The 15,934-nt window shown below is 38.3% G+C and overlaps 1 protein-coding gene across 1 annotated transcript in view; it reads left to right on the forward strand.

Moving 5' to 3' along the window:
- The window catches only part of CCDC67 (coiled-coil domain containing 67), a 36,271-nt gene extending 27,284 nt beyond the window's left edge, over positions 1–8,987 (forward strand). The window contains exons 12-13 of the mRNA XM_009082949.1: positions 6,210–6,510; positions 8,817–8,987. Coding sequence (XP_009081197.1) covers positions 6,210–6,510; positions 8,817–8,987 — 472 coding nt within the window. The remainder of the gene's footprint in view (positions 1–6,209; positions 6,511–8,816) is intronic.
- The last annotated feature ends 6,947 nt before the right edge of the window (positions 8,988–15,934 follow it).

Raw genomic sequence — 15,934 nt, forward strand, 5'->3', positions numbered from 1 at the left:
GGGCCAAACTGTTCTGTTTTTTGCCATTTCTGTTCATTCCGATCTCCTGCCAATATAAATGTCGGACTTAGTTAGTATATTTGTAAGCGTTTCCTACATTTTTTCTGGGTTGCCAATGGAATTTGGCAATAAATGAAGTTCCAAAATGTTTGATACCTATTTTAGTATTTAGCACATGAAAACAAGTTTAAAAACTTTTTATGTGCTGCACAAGTTATTCTCAGTTCCAGGTTTTGCAGTGGAGGACAGACTGTAGTTTTATTGCCAAATAAAAACAAGGCAAGGAAAGGATATAAAAACCAACATGAGAGGTAAACTGCTCCACAGGAGGTTATCTTAATAAGCAGTTTGAACTACAACCCCTGCTGAAAAGCTTTGTGTCCCTCCAGTTTCATTTGTTGGAAGTGTCATTAAATGTATTTTAATGCCTTTGTCTAGTTTTGGTGTTCTTGGGTGACCTGATTTTTAAAAGAAACATAATTTCATATGCCCTGAGTAAATCATTACTACATTAAACTCCTTGTTAGGGAAAAATAATGAGATTTAAGAATAGCCAGACTCATATAAAACATCATTGTGATGGCTTTCTTCCTATTTCCCTGTATTCAGTGAGGCACTGAATTACCTTCAAACATGTTATAATCATGGGATTGCAGTAAAAAAAGAAAAAAAAAGAAAAGAAAGAAAAGAAAGAAACTCCCTGTTAAACAACATTTCACAGTACAGGTAATTAAAAATTAATAGGAAGCTAAATATTTTGATCATTTTTTATCATTAGTTTGTGATTTTAATAAAGAACTTACATGATAGCACTAAAGTAAAGCAGTTCTGTGAAGCAAAGTTGAAATAGTTGGAGCCAAAATTGTACATGTTAAGATTTCCAGCTCATACATTTAGTTTTTGGCAAAATTTAAAGTTCTTCTCTTTCTGCAAAATAGAGGGGCATCCCAATATATGTAGCTATGCTTTTGCCTAAAATTTCCTGTTAAAGGATGTTGTTTAGTGTTGGAGGTAGTAGCCATGTTTATGCAAATAGACATATTATATGTGTATGTATATATATATATATATATGCATATGCATAACACAGGTATATATACATGCACATTTATGGAAGTGGCAGTTGTGGCTGTTCTCCTATGTAGTTTCAAATTATGTTGCAGGTTTTGCTGAAACAAATATTTACAAACCCAGACAGATTATTCTTCACCTGTAGATCTTGCAACTTCACCAAAATGTGTCAGTGCAATTTTTGCCCATGCTTCCGCTCTTCTCAAGTGAGAAAAAGCAAGATTTTTTCTTGTTTTCTCAGAATTCACACTTGCTGTACATAAGGCACTGTGAAATTTCATTTACGAGAACATAAATGTATGAGACAATAGAACTATGCACATAATTTGCAGGATTTTGATTTCATAGCCATTGAAGACAAATGTTAAACCAACACTGGGAGAGAGAAACCTGTGAGATTTAACCTCTCTCACAACAGAAATTTCAGCCACACTGCTGAACACAATATGAGTTATGATTATAATTAATATGACGATACAGATATATTGAGCCTGGGTGTTGGGATCTAAACCATGCATTTGTATTCCTAAATGAAAAGCTATTTAGCTAAATAAATACATACACAGATTTCAAGAAAAAGTGCAAATTTCACAGGTACTGTATCAGCACATCAGCCAGCCACTCTTTTTAATATTGGGCTCTCTCTATGCTATCAGTTCTCTGTTCCCAAACAGGGAACTACCTCAAGATTTTATCAGAAAACTAAAATGAAATTTTCAACCATCAAACGTATGCAGATAAACCAGACAATTAATGTTGGTTGAGTTAAGATCTGGGGTGTGTTTATTTTATTGTGAGCATAAACCCTGTTATTTCTGGTTTAATTTGCAATTCTGTTTCCATGGTAATTATGGCACTGGAGAAAGGGCACAAAGACTTTTTTTTAATAGTAAAAAAATAGAAAACATGGTGCATGTGCAAGGGAGGGGTGTATATTCCACAATATTTTTCAGTCATGTCTCTCTATCTGTACTGGAATCCTGGGCATGGGCACCATCATGACTTAGAGACCTCTAGGGAGAACACAGGAAATTGCAGGAAGTGATATTGGCAGTTGAAAAAGCAGCAAGATTTCTTATTTGTTTCAGCATACAGTGAATTTCTAAATATTATAAAGTAAGATATGCAGAAATAGCATCTTTTTGCTAAAAAAAAGGACTGTGCCCACATTCTACCTATAACCACCTTAATTAATTACTGTTCTCTTATATAATTGCCTTACTTGTAATTGCCATTTACATAATCTTTCCCCGTCTTCAAGAGTTCAATTCTTTATTTAGACCTTGGCCACATAGAGTTGATTTAAATTTTGGCATGGTTGAAGAGGACTTTCTCTGATGAAGCTGATGCGTTCAGTTTGTTTCTCCAAAATTAAAACACACATGTGAGTTCCCAAATGAGAAGTTAATTATTTGCCATAAAAATATGCACAAACCAGGTAACTGGGCAAGTCAAAGTGCATTTTCATCATGTGGCAAAAGTGAAGGGTAAAGACTAGGACTGAATGTCTGCTCAAGTAACTGGGGATTGCTTAAAGGATGTGTGCTGACAGTGATGTGTCCGAGTTAAGGAGATGTTCACTACTCTTTGGAGGTCACACACTCTTAGTCACACTCACCACTGTACCAGTTATTGCAATAGATAAAGTGGAAGCACTGAAAACAATCTCTTCAGGAAAATACTTGTTATCCATTTTAAAAATCAAGTTATACTTGCAAGGTAAAAGCAACGACACAAGTTCTCGAAGACAATCTGGCCATTAAAGATCTGTTGTTTTCTTTCTCTAGACTAGTTGTGTCAGCCAGCACAAGCTGTGTGAGGAATTCGTTTTGCATCACTGAAGTCATTGACCACATAGGGGCCAGGATGATTTTATGTATGAGTCTGGAAAAGTCGATGCTGTCTATATAAATTCCCTTTGTGAGGACATTGTTCTTCCAGTTCTTGTCCCATATGTCACCATGTTAACAGTGATAGTATTTTTGTGAAGGATGTGCACACGTTAAATACTCTATGACAGTAATCCCACTGAAAGCATAAATTAGTCCACTGCAATTAGAGTGTATTTGCAGGGCTAGTGTTAAGAAAAGGACAGCTTTTTACAAATTTGCAGATATTTGTCCACCTTTACATTTGTATTCGAAGTAGATCTCTGTTCTTAGGTATGATTTTGCACTGAACTGGTACAAATTTAAACCCCAACTGTGAAAACTGTTGGAAGTAAAGGCATAGTAACCATATCTCCATATCAAAGCATGTCAATGTAGGTGTCATGTTTTTCCACGATACCAAGCAGCCCCAGAAATCCTATGGATTACAGTAGGAAGTAGAGCTCCTTTACAAAACAAAACCATTCCTTTTTAAATTTTTTTTGAGGGGGGCAGGGGAATACCTGTTTATGCTATCTAAAAGCATATCTGTAGGCACTCAAGTCTGAAAATTCTGGTCTTAGCAAAATAAGCTATAATATAACAGTAACAATTATTAAATACATAGAGAAGCAGTTCTGGGGGGGAAAAAGGAACACAGATCACATAGACTTTACTGTGGGTTTACAGAGAAAATTACTTCCAAAAAGATCAGAACACAAGATGAAAAAAAATAAATCTGTGATTTTATTATTCATGCCATTTATTTTCAGTTGTGGCAGGTTTTTTTCACTGTCCCCTTCATCCAAGCAATAGATGGAATCGACTTTAAAATAGGGAGGAAAAGGGAAAAAAAACCCAACCATAAAGACCCTCAAAAGGTATTCTCCTGTGCCCAAAGAGCAGAGTGTATTTATTTAAAGAAAGGCATGAAAGGAGAAAACTCTGCCTCCATAGAGGCAAACATTTCAGGTGGTTCAGAGAACTGGATGGTTTGGTGAATAGTCTCAGAGATTTTATGCTAGAGTGTATAATAATAGTATTACAGTAATAATAAAATTATAGTAATAATAATTATAATATAGCATCATACTTATAATTTGCTTTCCTGTAGCATTCAGAGTATCTTAATCACTACTTCTTTTACAATCAGAGAAAAATATGTTCTTCATTACTTCTCTGAGTTGCCCTGCACAGTCCATTTTTTTTTGGGATACTCAATTTTGTGTTTCAGGGCTGTTGTGGTTTAGCCTAGCAGGCAGGTAAACACCACACAGTCACCTGCTCACTCTCCCTTTTTAAAAAAACTAAAATTCATGTGCTGGGATACAGTTTAATAGGACAGAAAAGAAAAGGAAGGGAAAACAATAATGATAAAATAATTAGAATATACGAAACAAGAGATGCACAGTGCAATTGCTTACCACCTGCCAACTGGTGCCCAGCCAACCTGCCCCTAGTTTATTGCTGAGCATGACAACATATGATATGGACTGTCCCTGCAGTCAGTTGGGGTCAGCTGTCCTGGCTCTGTCCTCTCCCAACTCCTTGTGCACTCCCAGCCTCCTCACTGGTGGGGTGGGGTGAGGAGCAGGAAAGGCCTTGATTCTGTAAGCTCTGCTCAGCAGTAACTAAAACGTCCCTGAGTTATCTACTGTTTTCAGCACAACCCCAAAACACAGCCCTGCACCAAGTACTGGAAGAAAATTACCTCTACCCCAGCCAAAACCAGCACAAGGATTTATGCACAACCACCTTCTCTCAACATAAAATATATAAATCAGGTTAGATCTTTCTGCAGAAAACACAGTCTTTTCCCTCACTTGGCAAGTTCTTATTTTTATTTAAAAAACCAGCACTAAGCAGCACTGCAAATGGTTGAATATTTATAATAATTATATTTCAGTGGCAGAGAACTAGCTCTTTACAAGCTTTTATAGCTGCATTTAAAATTAGTAAAGTGTTTTAGGATATTTGCAATGATAGAATCTGTTCAAACAGCTATAATGTTTTAGTGGTTACCTTCTGAGACTAAAATTTCATCCTAAGCACAGACCTCAGTACAATGGAAGTTTTTACCTCAATCAGAAATATTATAACAGAATTTTTTTTAAAAATGGCAAACCCTTTTGCATATATTGATATATAATACAAGTTATATATCTATATAATGCAACTGAAAATTGTGATTCAGCAGACATGTGAGCAAGCTAGTCTCAAAATCTTCTGCTGTAATCAATACAATATGAGACTTGTTCAGGTAACTGTCAGGAAAAGAAGGTATTTTGAATGGGAAGAAAATAGCATGCTTTTTTTTTCCTTTAAGTTGCTGTTCACCATAATAATTTTTGCTTTGCAGAACTACAAATGAATACAAATACATACTTTCACATCAATTCTGATCACTGTAAGTGGGATACAAGAGTTATGGATAATCATAATAAAATACTCAAAAATTCTTTTGTAAGCTCGACAATTTCACATATTGTTACAAAATCAAGTTCTTGTGCAATTTTTTAAAAAGCATATTTTAAAAATCTATGAATCTTTTATATTAATGTCTAATGTGTTATTAAATCAGTGGTAAAATTAGCATTTCAGTAAAAATGCAGGATCAAAGATTCCTGTACTGCTTTTTATTTAAGCATTTATTCTTAATTCTAGCTATTTGAACTTAGTTTTTAAGGTGATATTAGATCAAAACTGACTCATTATCCAACCACTAATAACAGGATTTGTCTCTCATCTCACTTACACTTTCATATTTAATTTCCTCTATTTGTGTGGCTAAATTCACTCTAGTTCCTATCATACTATAAGCCAAGAGATGGCTGAAATGGGCTTACATAGCTTCTTCCACAGAACAGCTAAAGGGATGGCAACCTTTGGCAAAGAATGGGTAACAAACACTTAAGAAGTATTGGCATCTTCCGTAGCTGAAGTGAGTTTGTTTTAGCACCTGTCCTATACCAGCCAAGGCTATGTTCCCAGCCTTAAGATCCAGTGAAAGGGTTTAAATTAGGGTGATGTAAGTCACAGCTGAAGCAGAGAGAGAATGCACACTCAGACATTTACAGTATCTTTGGTGGAAAGTTGCTAAACTGCTGCTGCTTGGTAATGCTTAATCTTATGCCCATAATTTCATGCATGAAGCAGTTTAAACAGCTAAGTAATCAAAACTCTGCAAACAAAATAAAAAGCCCTTGGCTTTGCTGTGCTAGCTTAAGAGTTTAAACTGATTTTCATACTTTGTTTTTTTTCTCCTTTTAGAACTTCCCGAAATGAAGACGCATGGGAAATGGAATGTCAACAGACTGCTGTGTTCACCGCCAGTGGCTACCACAGAAACTGTAGTCCTGCTTTATATGGCCAAGGCAATATCATTGGTTCAAAAAGTGATAGCACTTTATCTTCTCATCCACTGCACAGAGCTCATGAAAAGAAAAGAGTTTATAAATATCCATCACCACCAGTGGAGTATTCTTTGGGCTTTGGTGTGCCATTTCCTGAAATGGGTGGAACAGGCAGCTCACTGAGCCCTGCTTACAGTGCAGAAGAAATAGAATTATCAGTAAGTAACTATTTTCCTATAACACATATATTCTCAAAAATCCATCTGTGGACCAAGTGCAGCCTTGAAGTAGCCAAAAATTAGATCATCCTTGTTGTCATTAGTATTTACTAATGCCAAGCCAGAAAAAATGGAAATACCTTATCCTAACAGAAACGCAGTTTTTCTGGAGATTAAATATCCCCTACTGAGTCATTCCTCTGTTCTAATAATGATGGTGATAATTATCTGCCATTATGTGACTGTGAGAAAGATTCCTACATTTTAGCTTTTTGGCTTCTATACTGGAGCACTTTGCTTCATATTGCCTCTGTAAGAGCACTCTGCATTGAGTGTATTTCCATAATACCTGCAAACTTACTGCCCTGAGTGCTGTTTGACAAATCAAGTTTCTACAGCATTCATTGACGGATGAAATCAGAGGAAGCACAGCAACTATTTTCTGTATGTTCATTATTGTATTTGAAAAGGAACAGCTGTGATACATGGATCCTTGTACCCAGGAGATCCTCAGCTGCAGGGCTGCGGCTGGACCTGTAGGGAGAGAAGAGGAAACACTTCAGCATTTCCTAGGGAGAACTGATAGGCAGTTTTCTTGCCACTTGTTACCTAAGTAGGAATGAAGAGTCATCATGACACCAACAATCACCTTCAAGCAGTTTGCGGTTGTTGTTCCCCAGTTCTGCTGTCCACTTCAGAAATGGGTGCACATCCTTTCCTGCAGAGATATGACTGCTGGAAGACTATCTCCCAGTCCCAGAATCTCACTGTAGACAGGGAGCACCATAACGATGGCCTGCCTGGGAAGCAGGGATTGCAGTGCAGCCCTTAGCTGACTGTGGTCCCATCAGCTGTGTCCCAGTAGTGTGAGAACAGCAAGAACCATAGTCCTGGGTGTTTGCCCTCACTTCCATCTTTGTATTCTTACATTTCACAAGAATTTAAAGTAAATGGCTTTCGGTTTCTCATGGCTTGAGAGTTTTCCTCTTTAAACTGCTAATCATGAAAAGAGTTGTCTATACTTTTTTAGAAGAGTCTGATAAACACCAATTCTTCTCTCTTCTCTGAAGTGTCAGACACACACCAGATCACAAAGCTTTTAGAGGTTGCTGTGGAAATAGGGAATACCCCAACAAAGCTTTTTCAGGTTGCTGTGGAAATAGGGAATACCCCATTCTGATACAGTGGAGCCTGGAGTAAAAATTTACAGGTGTGATAGAATTCTGAGGCTTTTTCCTCTGAACATTTGAATATTTGAATCATTTGAAGTCATTCCTATTTGATGTGCTGACATATAAACTCTCCTTTTTAAATTCTAGAAAAAGAAACACCCAGGATTCTAGACTAATAACTCAAACAGTGACTAAAGTTATTTAAGATATGATGTAATTAAGATTAAAAATGTCTCTAAGTTTTCTCAATATATGACCATATAAAGACAGAAAATTATCTTTCTTTTAATATTACAGGTCATATACTAAGTTTTTTTCTCACTTGAATGTTAAAAATCATGTCATAAAATTGTATTTATCTATGCAAATAAATATTGAGTGTATTTGAACAATGCATCTTACGTATTAGCAAAAGAATTAACAACAATTGCTGCTTAAAAATTTAGGACTTTTTCCAGCAAAAACTCACTCATGTCCCTTTGCTTTATACAATTCTGCATCCCATGACAACCATTTCAAGGCCGATTTTTGGTGTGTTTTATGTCTCAGTCTACTACATGTTCATTAAATGGAAATAAGATTTTTCAGTGAATTACTCATAGCGAATACAATCCAGAATGTCAGGGCTTGGAGTTAATAGTACTGAAATGAGCATAGGTTTTCTTCCTTTCCTGTGAAAACATCACATCACAGAAGCAGAGAGCTAAAAATTCCAGGAGGCATTCAATAGTATCCAACATTAGTTATATTCTGTAATTCCAAAAAAGGTTATTGTCTTCTGGCCTGGTCTAAGTTATACAGGTGACTAATGTGACCTGTAGCAGATCCAAAGATTTTGGAGGTTCTACAGCAGCTTAATTCTGTCTAATGGGATATTGAAAATTTTAATGGGCAATCTACACCCTAATGCTGTGAATATCAGAGGTAATCAAACATCAGGTTCACCTTCTGTCATTTAGGCACACGGATGCCTTTAAGAATGCATGCCCAAATTCTTGTTTTCTTGGAGAGGCGTAAAGCATTATAGCTATTAGCTGCTGTAGGTCAAGATGTTTTTCACATCTAGAATTTGATAATGCAAACACGTAGCACTTGCTGGTTTTTACTAACCATGATTTTCTATTCATTGCTCAGTCTCCCCCTGAGATCTCCCTCCTTGCAACAACAGAAAAGTTTCTTCAAGAAGAAGAGAAACATACAAGAGAGTTTGAAGAACGTTTAAATTCACACCTTGAGGAGCTGCAAAGATATTCAGAAAACACTCTAAAAAAATATGCCAGGGTACAGCAAAGCAGCTATGCTTAAGCCAGTCACACAAGGAAAGAAAACCAAGTAATCATCCGTAAGTTTCTTAGAAGTGAAATCTGCAACTAGCTGCTTCATGTATTTAGGGACATTGCCAATTGCATGTACTTTTAGCACTAAGTTTTCAATAAGATCATTATCAATGTATTTAGGGACATTGCCAATTGCACTAAGTTTTCAATAAGATCATTATCTTGTGGATTTAAGTATATTGTAACATGACATTATTACAAAATAAACTCTAAACTTATTCTCAAATATACAGGTTGGTCTGACACAGTAAAATTGTGTGCAGCAGAGACCCTGTTGCAGCATTGTAAATTAAGATACTTACAATTCTGCAATGTACAGAGCGCTAATAAGTGGAATTATCCCCTTGAAATCAGAATCAGCCAAGAGAAATTCTCTAGATTGTACAAAAGAATAATAAAGGCCTTTAGCCATGTCACAGCTCCTGGCATAAAGAGCTTATCTATGCTCTGGTTATTCTTGGCTATGGAAACTGCCCTTGGGACTCTGGAAATGAGAAACTTGATCTCTTTCTTCCACTCTAAGCCATGCCAGTCTGTGAGAGAAACATGAACAGACAAAGCACATCTTTTGAAGCCACCCATATTTCCCCTTTTACCAGACCTGTAGACTTCACCCGAGGCAGGGTCTGATCTCAGGTACTTTACATTAATACAATTTTTTAATCCTGTATTTGAAAGCACGTGTTTTGGAATTGATGTTTCGATACTATGTTGGATCGTTGTTTAACTACATTGGAACAGGGGGGAAAAATGTTAACTTCAGACAACTTGTGATCAGCCTTAGGTAAGGGCCCAAATTCTTTCCATTCTTCTAGAACATAGTAAAACGTTATATAACTGAGCAGAGTTAATTCAACTCCATGTGCTGAAAAACTGCATAATGCTGTGATTCCTTTTATTTGCAATTCATCCTGAATTCTATTGCTGTGCAAGCGAAACAGAAATTACAGACACTGTTGATGAACCACCAATTTCAGTGAATGAGATACTGAAGAACTGCTTTCCAGCATATACTGTTGCCAACTTCCTGGGAAAATCTGGATAAAAATAATGCCAGGCTGTCAAACTGCTCCAGTTTGTGAGTAAAAGAAGTCTCATTAATATTCAATACCATGGCTAAAATGTAAATTGTTTTTCAATGCTATATTTCCTTGAAGACAAAATACACTACATCACACTTGCACAAAATACCAAGATTTTAAATACCAGATTGGCTCAGTTTGCAGTAAAATGAGTAATGAAAATGAGAACATCAAAGAACCTTTTACAGGAAAATTCAGGAAAATTACTAGACTCAGCTGGAGGAACAAGGACTGAATCAAAAGATGATGGAAGGACATCTGAGCAAACTAAATATATATGTATCCTCAGCTTAAGGGGAGATGCATCTGGGAGTTTTGAAAGAACCAATGAAGAAATTCAGGGACCTCAGAAAATGAAGCCAAATTTTAAGCTGGGAAGAATCTGTGGAAGGAAAAGACTGCAAAATACTGTCTTTCAGAAGGGCAAGAGAAAAATATTAGCCAGTTAGACAGAGTCTTCTGCCACTGCAAGATTTAAACATACAAGACGACAGTACACTCCAGATCTTCAAAGAAATGTATGTGTCTGAGTCCAGGCCAGGCCTGAGGATACCTCTCAAGGACAGGTTTGTGTGATGGTGCAAAATGAAAGAATGAAATTATTAAAAAATTATTAATTTTTTTCCTAAAGCTTCTTCAGATCTGGTCAAGCTACTAATTTTGGCGAATGAAATAATGGAGTTAGTTTCAGCCTGGGTTTTGTACAACACCATACAATAAACTCCCTGTAAAAAGCACTGAAAACTGTAAAGTGCCTGTATCTGAACAGCCTACTTTTTACTGGTATTGCCTGCTCAGAGCACATTATCCCACAAACGTGCTGAGACAGTATGGACCACAGTGCCACCTACTTACTGGAAAGGTCATCCTTCTCTTTCCCAGCCAAACAGCCAAAGTTGCTCATCTAACAATCCCCAATTTAGATGAGCCCATTGCTGCCACAGTATAGTTGGAGCCACACCACTGGTTGGAATACTCTAATTGTATTAAAATGTAGAAACTTGACTGTACTGGTTTCTGAAGGAAGATGCCTATTCGTGATGTTACCGTGCAGAAATAGTTTATAAAATACATACCACATTTCAAAGTTATTTGGAAAACTTTTTAAGTAACGATGGGCAGCAGAAATAATAAAGACTGAGAAATTATACACCCTATGAACAGGGGTTGGACATGTATGTATATTGTCAAAAAAGGAACAACTGGAAGGGTCCAAGGCTATAAATGTCTGAAAGCACCTATAAAAATGAAAACCCCCCCCATTATTAATCATTAAGTTCATTTGACAGGACAAGGTACAATGTTCAGGAGCTATGGACAGCCCAAAACATAGAGCAATTTCTATTCTACTTTGTGAATAGCCAGCCAATGGAAAACGTCTGCAAACTGCTGGACTTTGATGATTTTTCAAAGCTTACTAAAAAGCAATTTTTTTGGCTCTCAGTTGAAAGACTTGTTTTAAACACAAAGAACAATGGTTCAGGCTGCCACCAGCTTTTTTTTTTTCTGAAGGAAAAACAGAGGCTATGTACAAGCAGTTGCCAACATGTTTCATCAAGATGTAATTTTGAAATAGTTGGTGGCATAAGAGTTGCCAGAGCACTGCTGTCCAATTCACTCCCCAAACCTTGCTCTGAGGGGGCCAAAACAGCAGTAACTGAACAAAATAATTTAAAAGTGGCTCACATGGAATTTGGGTATTTAGCACATTTTCTTCCATTTCTTACTCTCTCCTTTTACGTATGGGAAATTTAAGAGTATAAGAATAGGAAAGTGTCAGACAGTGGGTACTCTGAGCCCTGCAGAGAGGAATGCAAACTGCAGCAGCAAAACACAGTGCTAAATGAACACTCACAGGCACAGTTTTCTTGCTTTTCTGATGGGTAGACTTCAGCAATGGCTATAGCTTACCCAATCAAAGGCAAATAAATCTCTGCTGTGATCAGAGATACTACAGAAAGTGCCTAACTCCCTGCTCCTCCCCCCCCCAGTCTCAGTGCTCTGGCTTTATTGTAGTGTTACTGGTTATTATTCCTGATTTAATGCTGGTGCAACGGTGCACAGAATCAAGCCCACAGGGATTTAATAATTCCAAACTAGACTAAACAGGACCAGTGGGAATGAGAAGGAAACCATCAACAGAGGTTGCCTAATGAGGTGAGCCCCAGGTGACTTTACATCTATGGTATGTTGTGCCAGCCATCAAAGTTTGATTACACAGCCAGCTCAGGTATGTGTTGAACTCCATTCAGTCCTGCTGCTTTCTGCTCCTGGGTGCCCCAGAGACACCCCAGCTGGGAGAAGGCAAAGGGCACTGGGGGAAGGTCCTTAGCCTGTATCATGGGATTACATTCCCATCTGTCAGATTCACAATCACTTTTTTCCCTGATCTAATTCCATTCAAAATAGCTATCTGCTAGATTTTACTCCAACTATCTTGTGCTAGGGAAGTTGCTCTTTCCCAGGCACAGCACTCTGCTGAGAAAATGCTAGGTTAAGGATTGTCCAAAGCAGAGCTTGTTGGAATTGACTGAACTAATGGGTCAAGTGGGAGCTATGTGGTTTTTTCCTCACTGTAGGAATCAGATCTCAAAGTTCACTGTGTCAGAGTCGCTATTTAATCACATGGACACCCTCAAATCCATAAATAGGCTGTAATTTAATGTACTGCATCTAAATTTCTGCTAGTGGATAGAGCAATTCCCCTAGACACTGATACACTGCACTCCCATGTCCCTTCCTAAACCAACAGACTGATCAGTTTGTTCCTCTAATCTACTCTTAAACAAACTACTAGGGGCTTTGAAAGAGATTTATCAAGAATGCGTTGCCCCAGTTACCTTACAAGAACACGTTTGCATATGAAGAACAGCCCTGAACCATCCTGTCACCAAATTTCCTGCAACAGATGAAGAATTTACTTGATGTGAACCTTTGTACAATCCCAGATGGAGCAAGAAATCCTACATAAGTCCTGGTCCCTGGCATCCGATGCAAGCACCATAACAAGGATTTTTAATAAAGCTGTTGCACAGAAGTCAGCATCAGCTAAGAGCTCCATCTGTAGTGATGCTGAAGACGTTCAGCTGGGACATGGATGGCAGGGCTCTGCTTTGCTGGTGCATGGCATGTTAACTGGAACCACTGGCCCTGGTAAGAATCATGGAATATCCTGAGCTGGAAGGGACCCACAAGGACCATAGTCCAACTCCTGGCCCTGCACAGAACAGACCCAATAATCACACCATGTGCCTGAGCACATCGTCCAAATGCTTCTTGAACTCTGCAGGTTTGGTGCTGGGACAATTCCTTGGAAGCTTGTTCCAGTGCCCAACCACCATCTGGGTGAAAATCCTCCTCCCAACATCCAACCGAAACATCCCCTGAAAGCTTCATGCTGTTCCCTCAGGTCCTGCAACTGGTCACCAGAGAGAAGAGATCAGTGCCTGCCCCTCCACTTCCTCTCCTGGGGTAGCTGTATACAGTGATAACATCTCCCCTCAGTTTTCTCTTTTCCAGGCTGAACAGACCAAGTGACCTCAGCCACTCTTCGTATGCCTTCCCCTCTAGGCCCTTCACCATCTTTGTTGTCCTCCTTTGGATGCTCTCTGATGGCTTACTATCTTTCTTATATTGTGACACCCCAAACTGCACACAACATTCAAGGAGAGGCTGCACCAGCACAGAGTAGATGACTTTCACCTCCCTCAACCAGCTGGTGATGCTTTTCCTGATGCACCTCAGGACATGGTCGGCCCTCCTATCTGACAGGGCACACAGCTGACTCCAATTTGACATCAACCAGGACCCTTGCTCTCCAGCATCTCATTCCCAAGTCTGTAGGTACATCCAGGGTTGCCCCATCCCAAGTACAGAATCCAGCACTTGACCTTATTCAATTTGATATAGTTGGTGATTGCACAGGCCTCTAATTTATCAAGGCCTCTCTGCCTTCAAGGGAATGAACAGCTTCTCTCAGCTTAGTGTCATTATCTCCATAGTGCAGGTCCAAACCAGGGAATCAAAGTGCAGGCTCTAGTTCACCTCTTCCAAAGGTACAGGACCATTCAAACCGTGTCATGTGGGCCCCAAACATAAATCGTGTGAAAAAAAACAGTGCACCTTCTCTGATGCGTGTGTTTAAACCGAACATCAGGATGTGAATAAGTATTTTCTTGTAGCTGGATTGAAACAGAAGACCAAGAGCCAATCTCTCTGAGCTCTTAAAATACGTGTAGTTCTTCCTTCAGATACAGGCAGTGCCATCGGCTGCTCTCGCTTGGCTTTGGGGAGCTGGGGTCATGTAACACAGATGGGCATTCACTCTTTGCAAGAGTACTTGACATGGTTGTTTTGTTTTCTTAGCACTTCACAGACATTTATAAAACTCCATTCAAACATTGATGTTTACGTATTTGGCTCATTTGATTCATGCTTTAAAAACTGGGTTTAAAAAATTGCTTCTATAACTTCATTTATCAGAAGGCAATAGCAGGTTTTTAATGACTTCACCTGATAATGAGCACTCTTGGAAACCATAAGACACTGCTGAAGAAGTATCTCAGCATGAGTTTTTCTCATAAAATGCGTGTAATAAATCATTCAATTTTGCCCACAAGCTACTGTATGCTGGGAAAAGGTTTGAAACCCTACTTCTAAAACATTTCTGAAGGCAACTGACAGTTGGAGTAATACATACAGTTAAAAAACCAGAGACACAGTTACACCTTCGGCTGAAAAGCTCACACAAGTTGACATTTGGGCAACTGCCATTAATTTACTTCCCCATTATTACCCAGTGATTTTTGACAGTTTCTGTCTACAGAGGCTTCATACCTTTTTTCCAAATGCACATTCAATACCAGTAAAAGGGAATTTGGTAGAAAATGTCAGAATTCAACTTCATTGTTTACTAGAGAAAAATATATTTATTTTTTTTAAGAGTCAAACTGTGAAATCAATTCCAGCTTCTGCATAAGGAACAATTCAGTATGTGTAATACTATTTTCCTCTCAATTAGCACTCAGCAAAATTGCACATTTCAGGGAACTGAAATATACAGTGTCTCTTATTATGTTTATAATAATAGACATTTGGCTCCAAAAAGATTATTGTAACCTGAGGAACTTGCAGACAACAAGAAACAAAGGGAAGGCATAAGAAAAAGCAGCAGAAATGAAACATCTCATTAGAGAAGTAATCTTAAATGCTATTTAACTCAACTGACCTTTCACCTATTTACTTTTCAGTCAGTTCATCAGTTCATTGCTCTTCTGTGTCACAGACTCAACTCTAGCAGAAAATCAAGGGTGGGGAACAATTTCAGGAAAGGTTTTGTGAATTATAAAATCATTGCTTAGGCTGATAAAAAAAGCTCTGCAGGTGGAACAGACTGAAATAAGCCTACTAGTGGGAGATGGGAAAGTCAGAGGGACTTTGTTAGAGCTGTCAGAAGGTATCACAGAACAAGCAGGGAAAGGAAAACCTTCGTTAAGAATCTACAGAAGAGGGAGATGAGGAGGAATCTATGGAAGAGGTTAGCAGAAATTGTGCTTCTATTCTAGATGCCTAAGACACCAAGTACCCTGCAGAGCACACATATTTAAAATACATATGCTTCTGCTCACTTCCTCAGGCACAAATTTTATTCATGCTGAACAGCTCTGTTGAAAAAGTTGCAAACTACCAGAGCTCCATTGCAGCCATCCCTGACTGAGGATAAGAATAGGATTGGTGCCTGGGAGAAGAGAAACAGCTGGGAGATGACACAGAGTAAGCAATTACTTTTACAGATGCATCATTTCAGATCTCACCAGTCAAAGGAAGCAGTTCT

The sequence above is a fragment of the Acanthisitta chloris genome, unplaced genomic scaffold (genome assembly GCF_000695815.1).
Source record: "Acanthisitta chloris isolate BGI_N310 unplaced genomic scaffold, ASM69581v1 scaffold11249, whole genome shotgun sequence".
NCBI lineage: Eukaryota > Metazoa > Chordata > Aves > Passeriformes > Acanthisittidae > Acanthisitta > Acanthisitta chloris.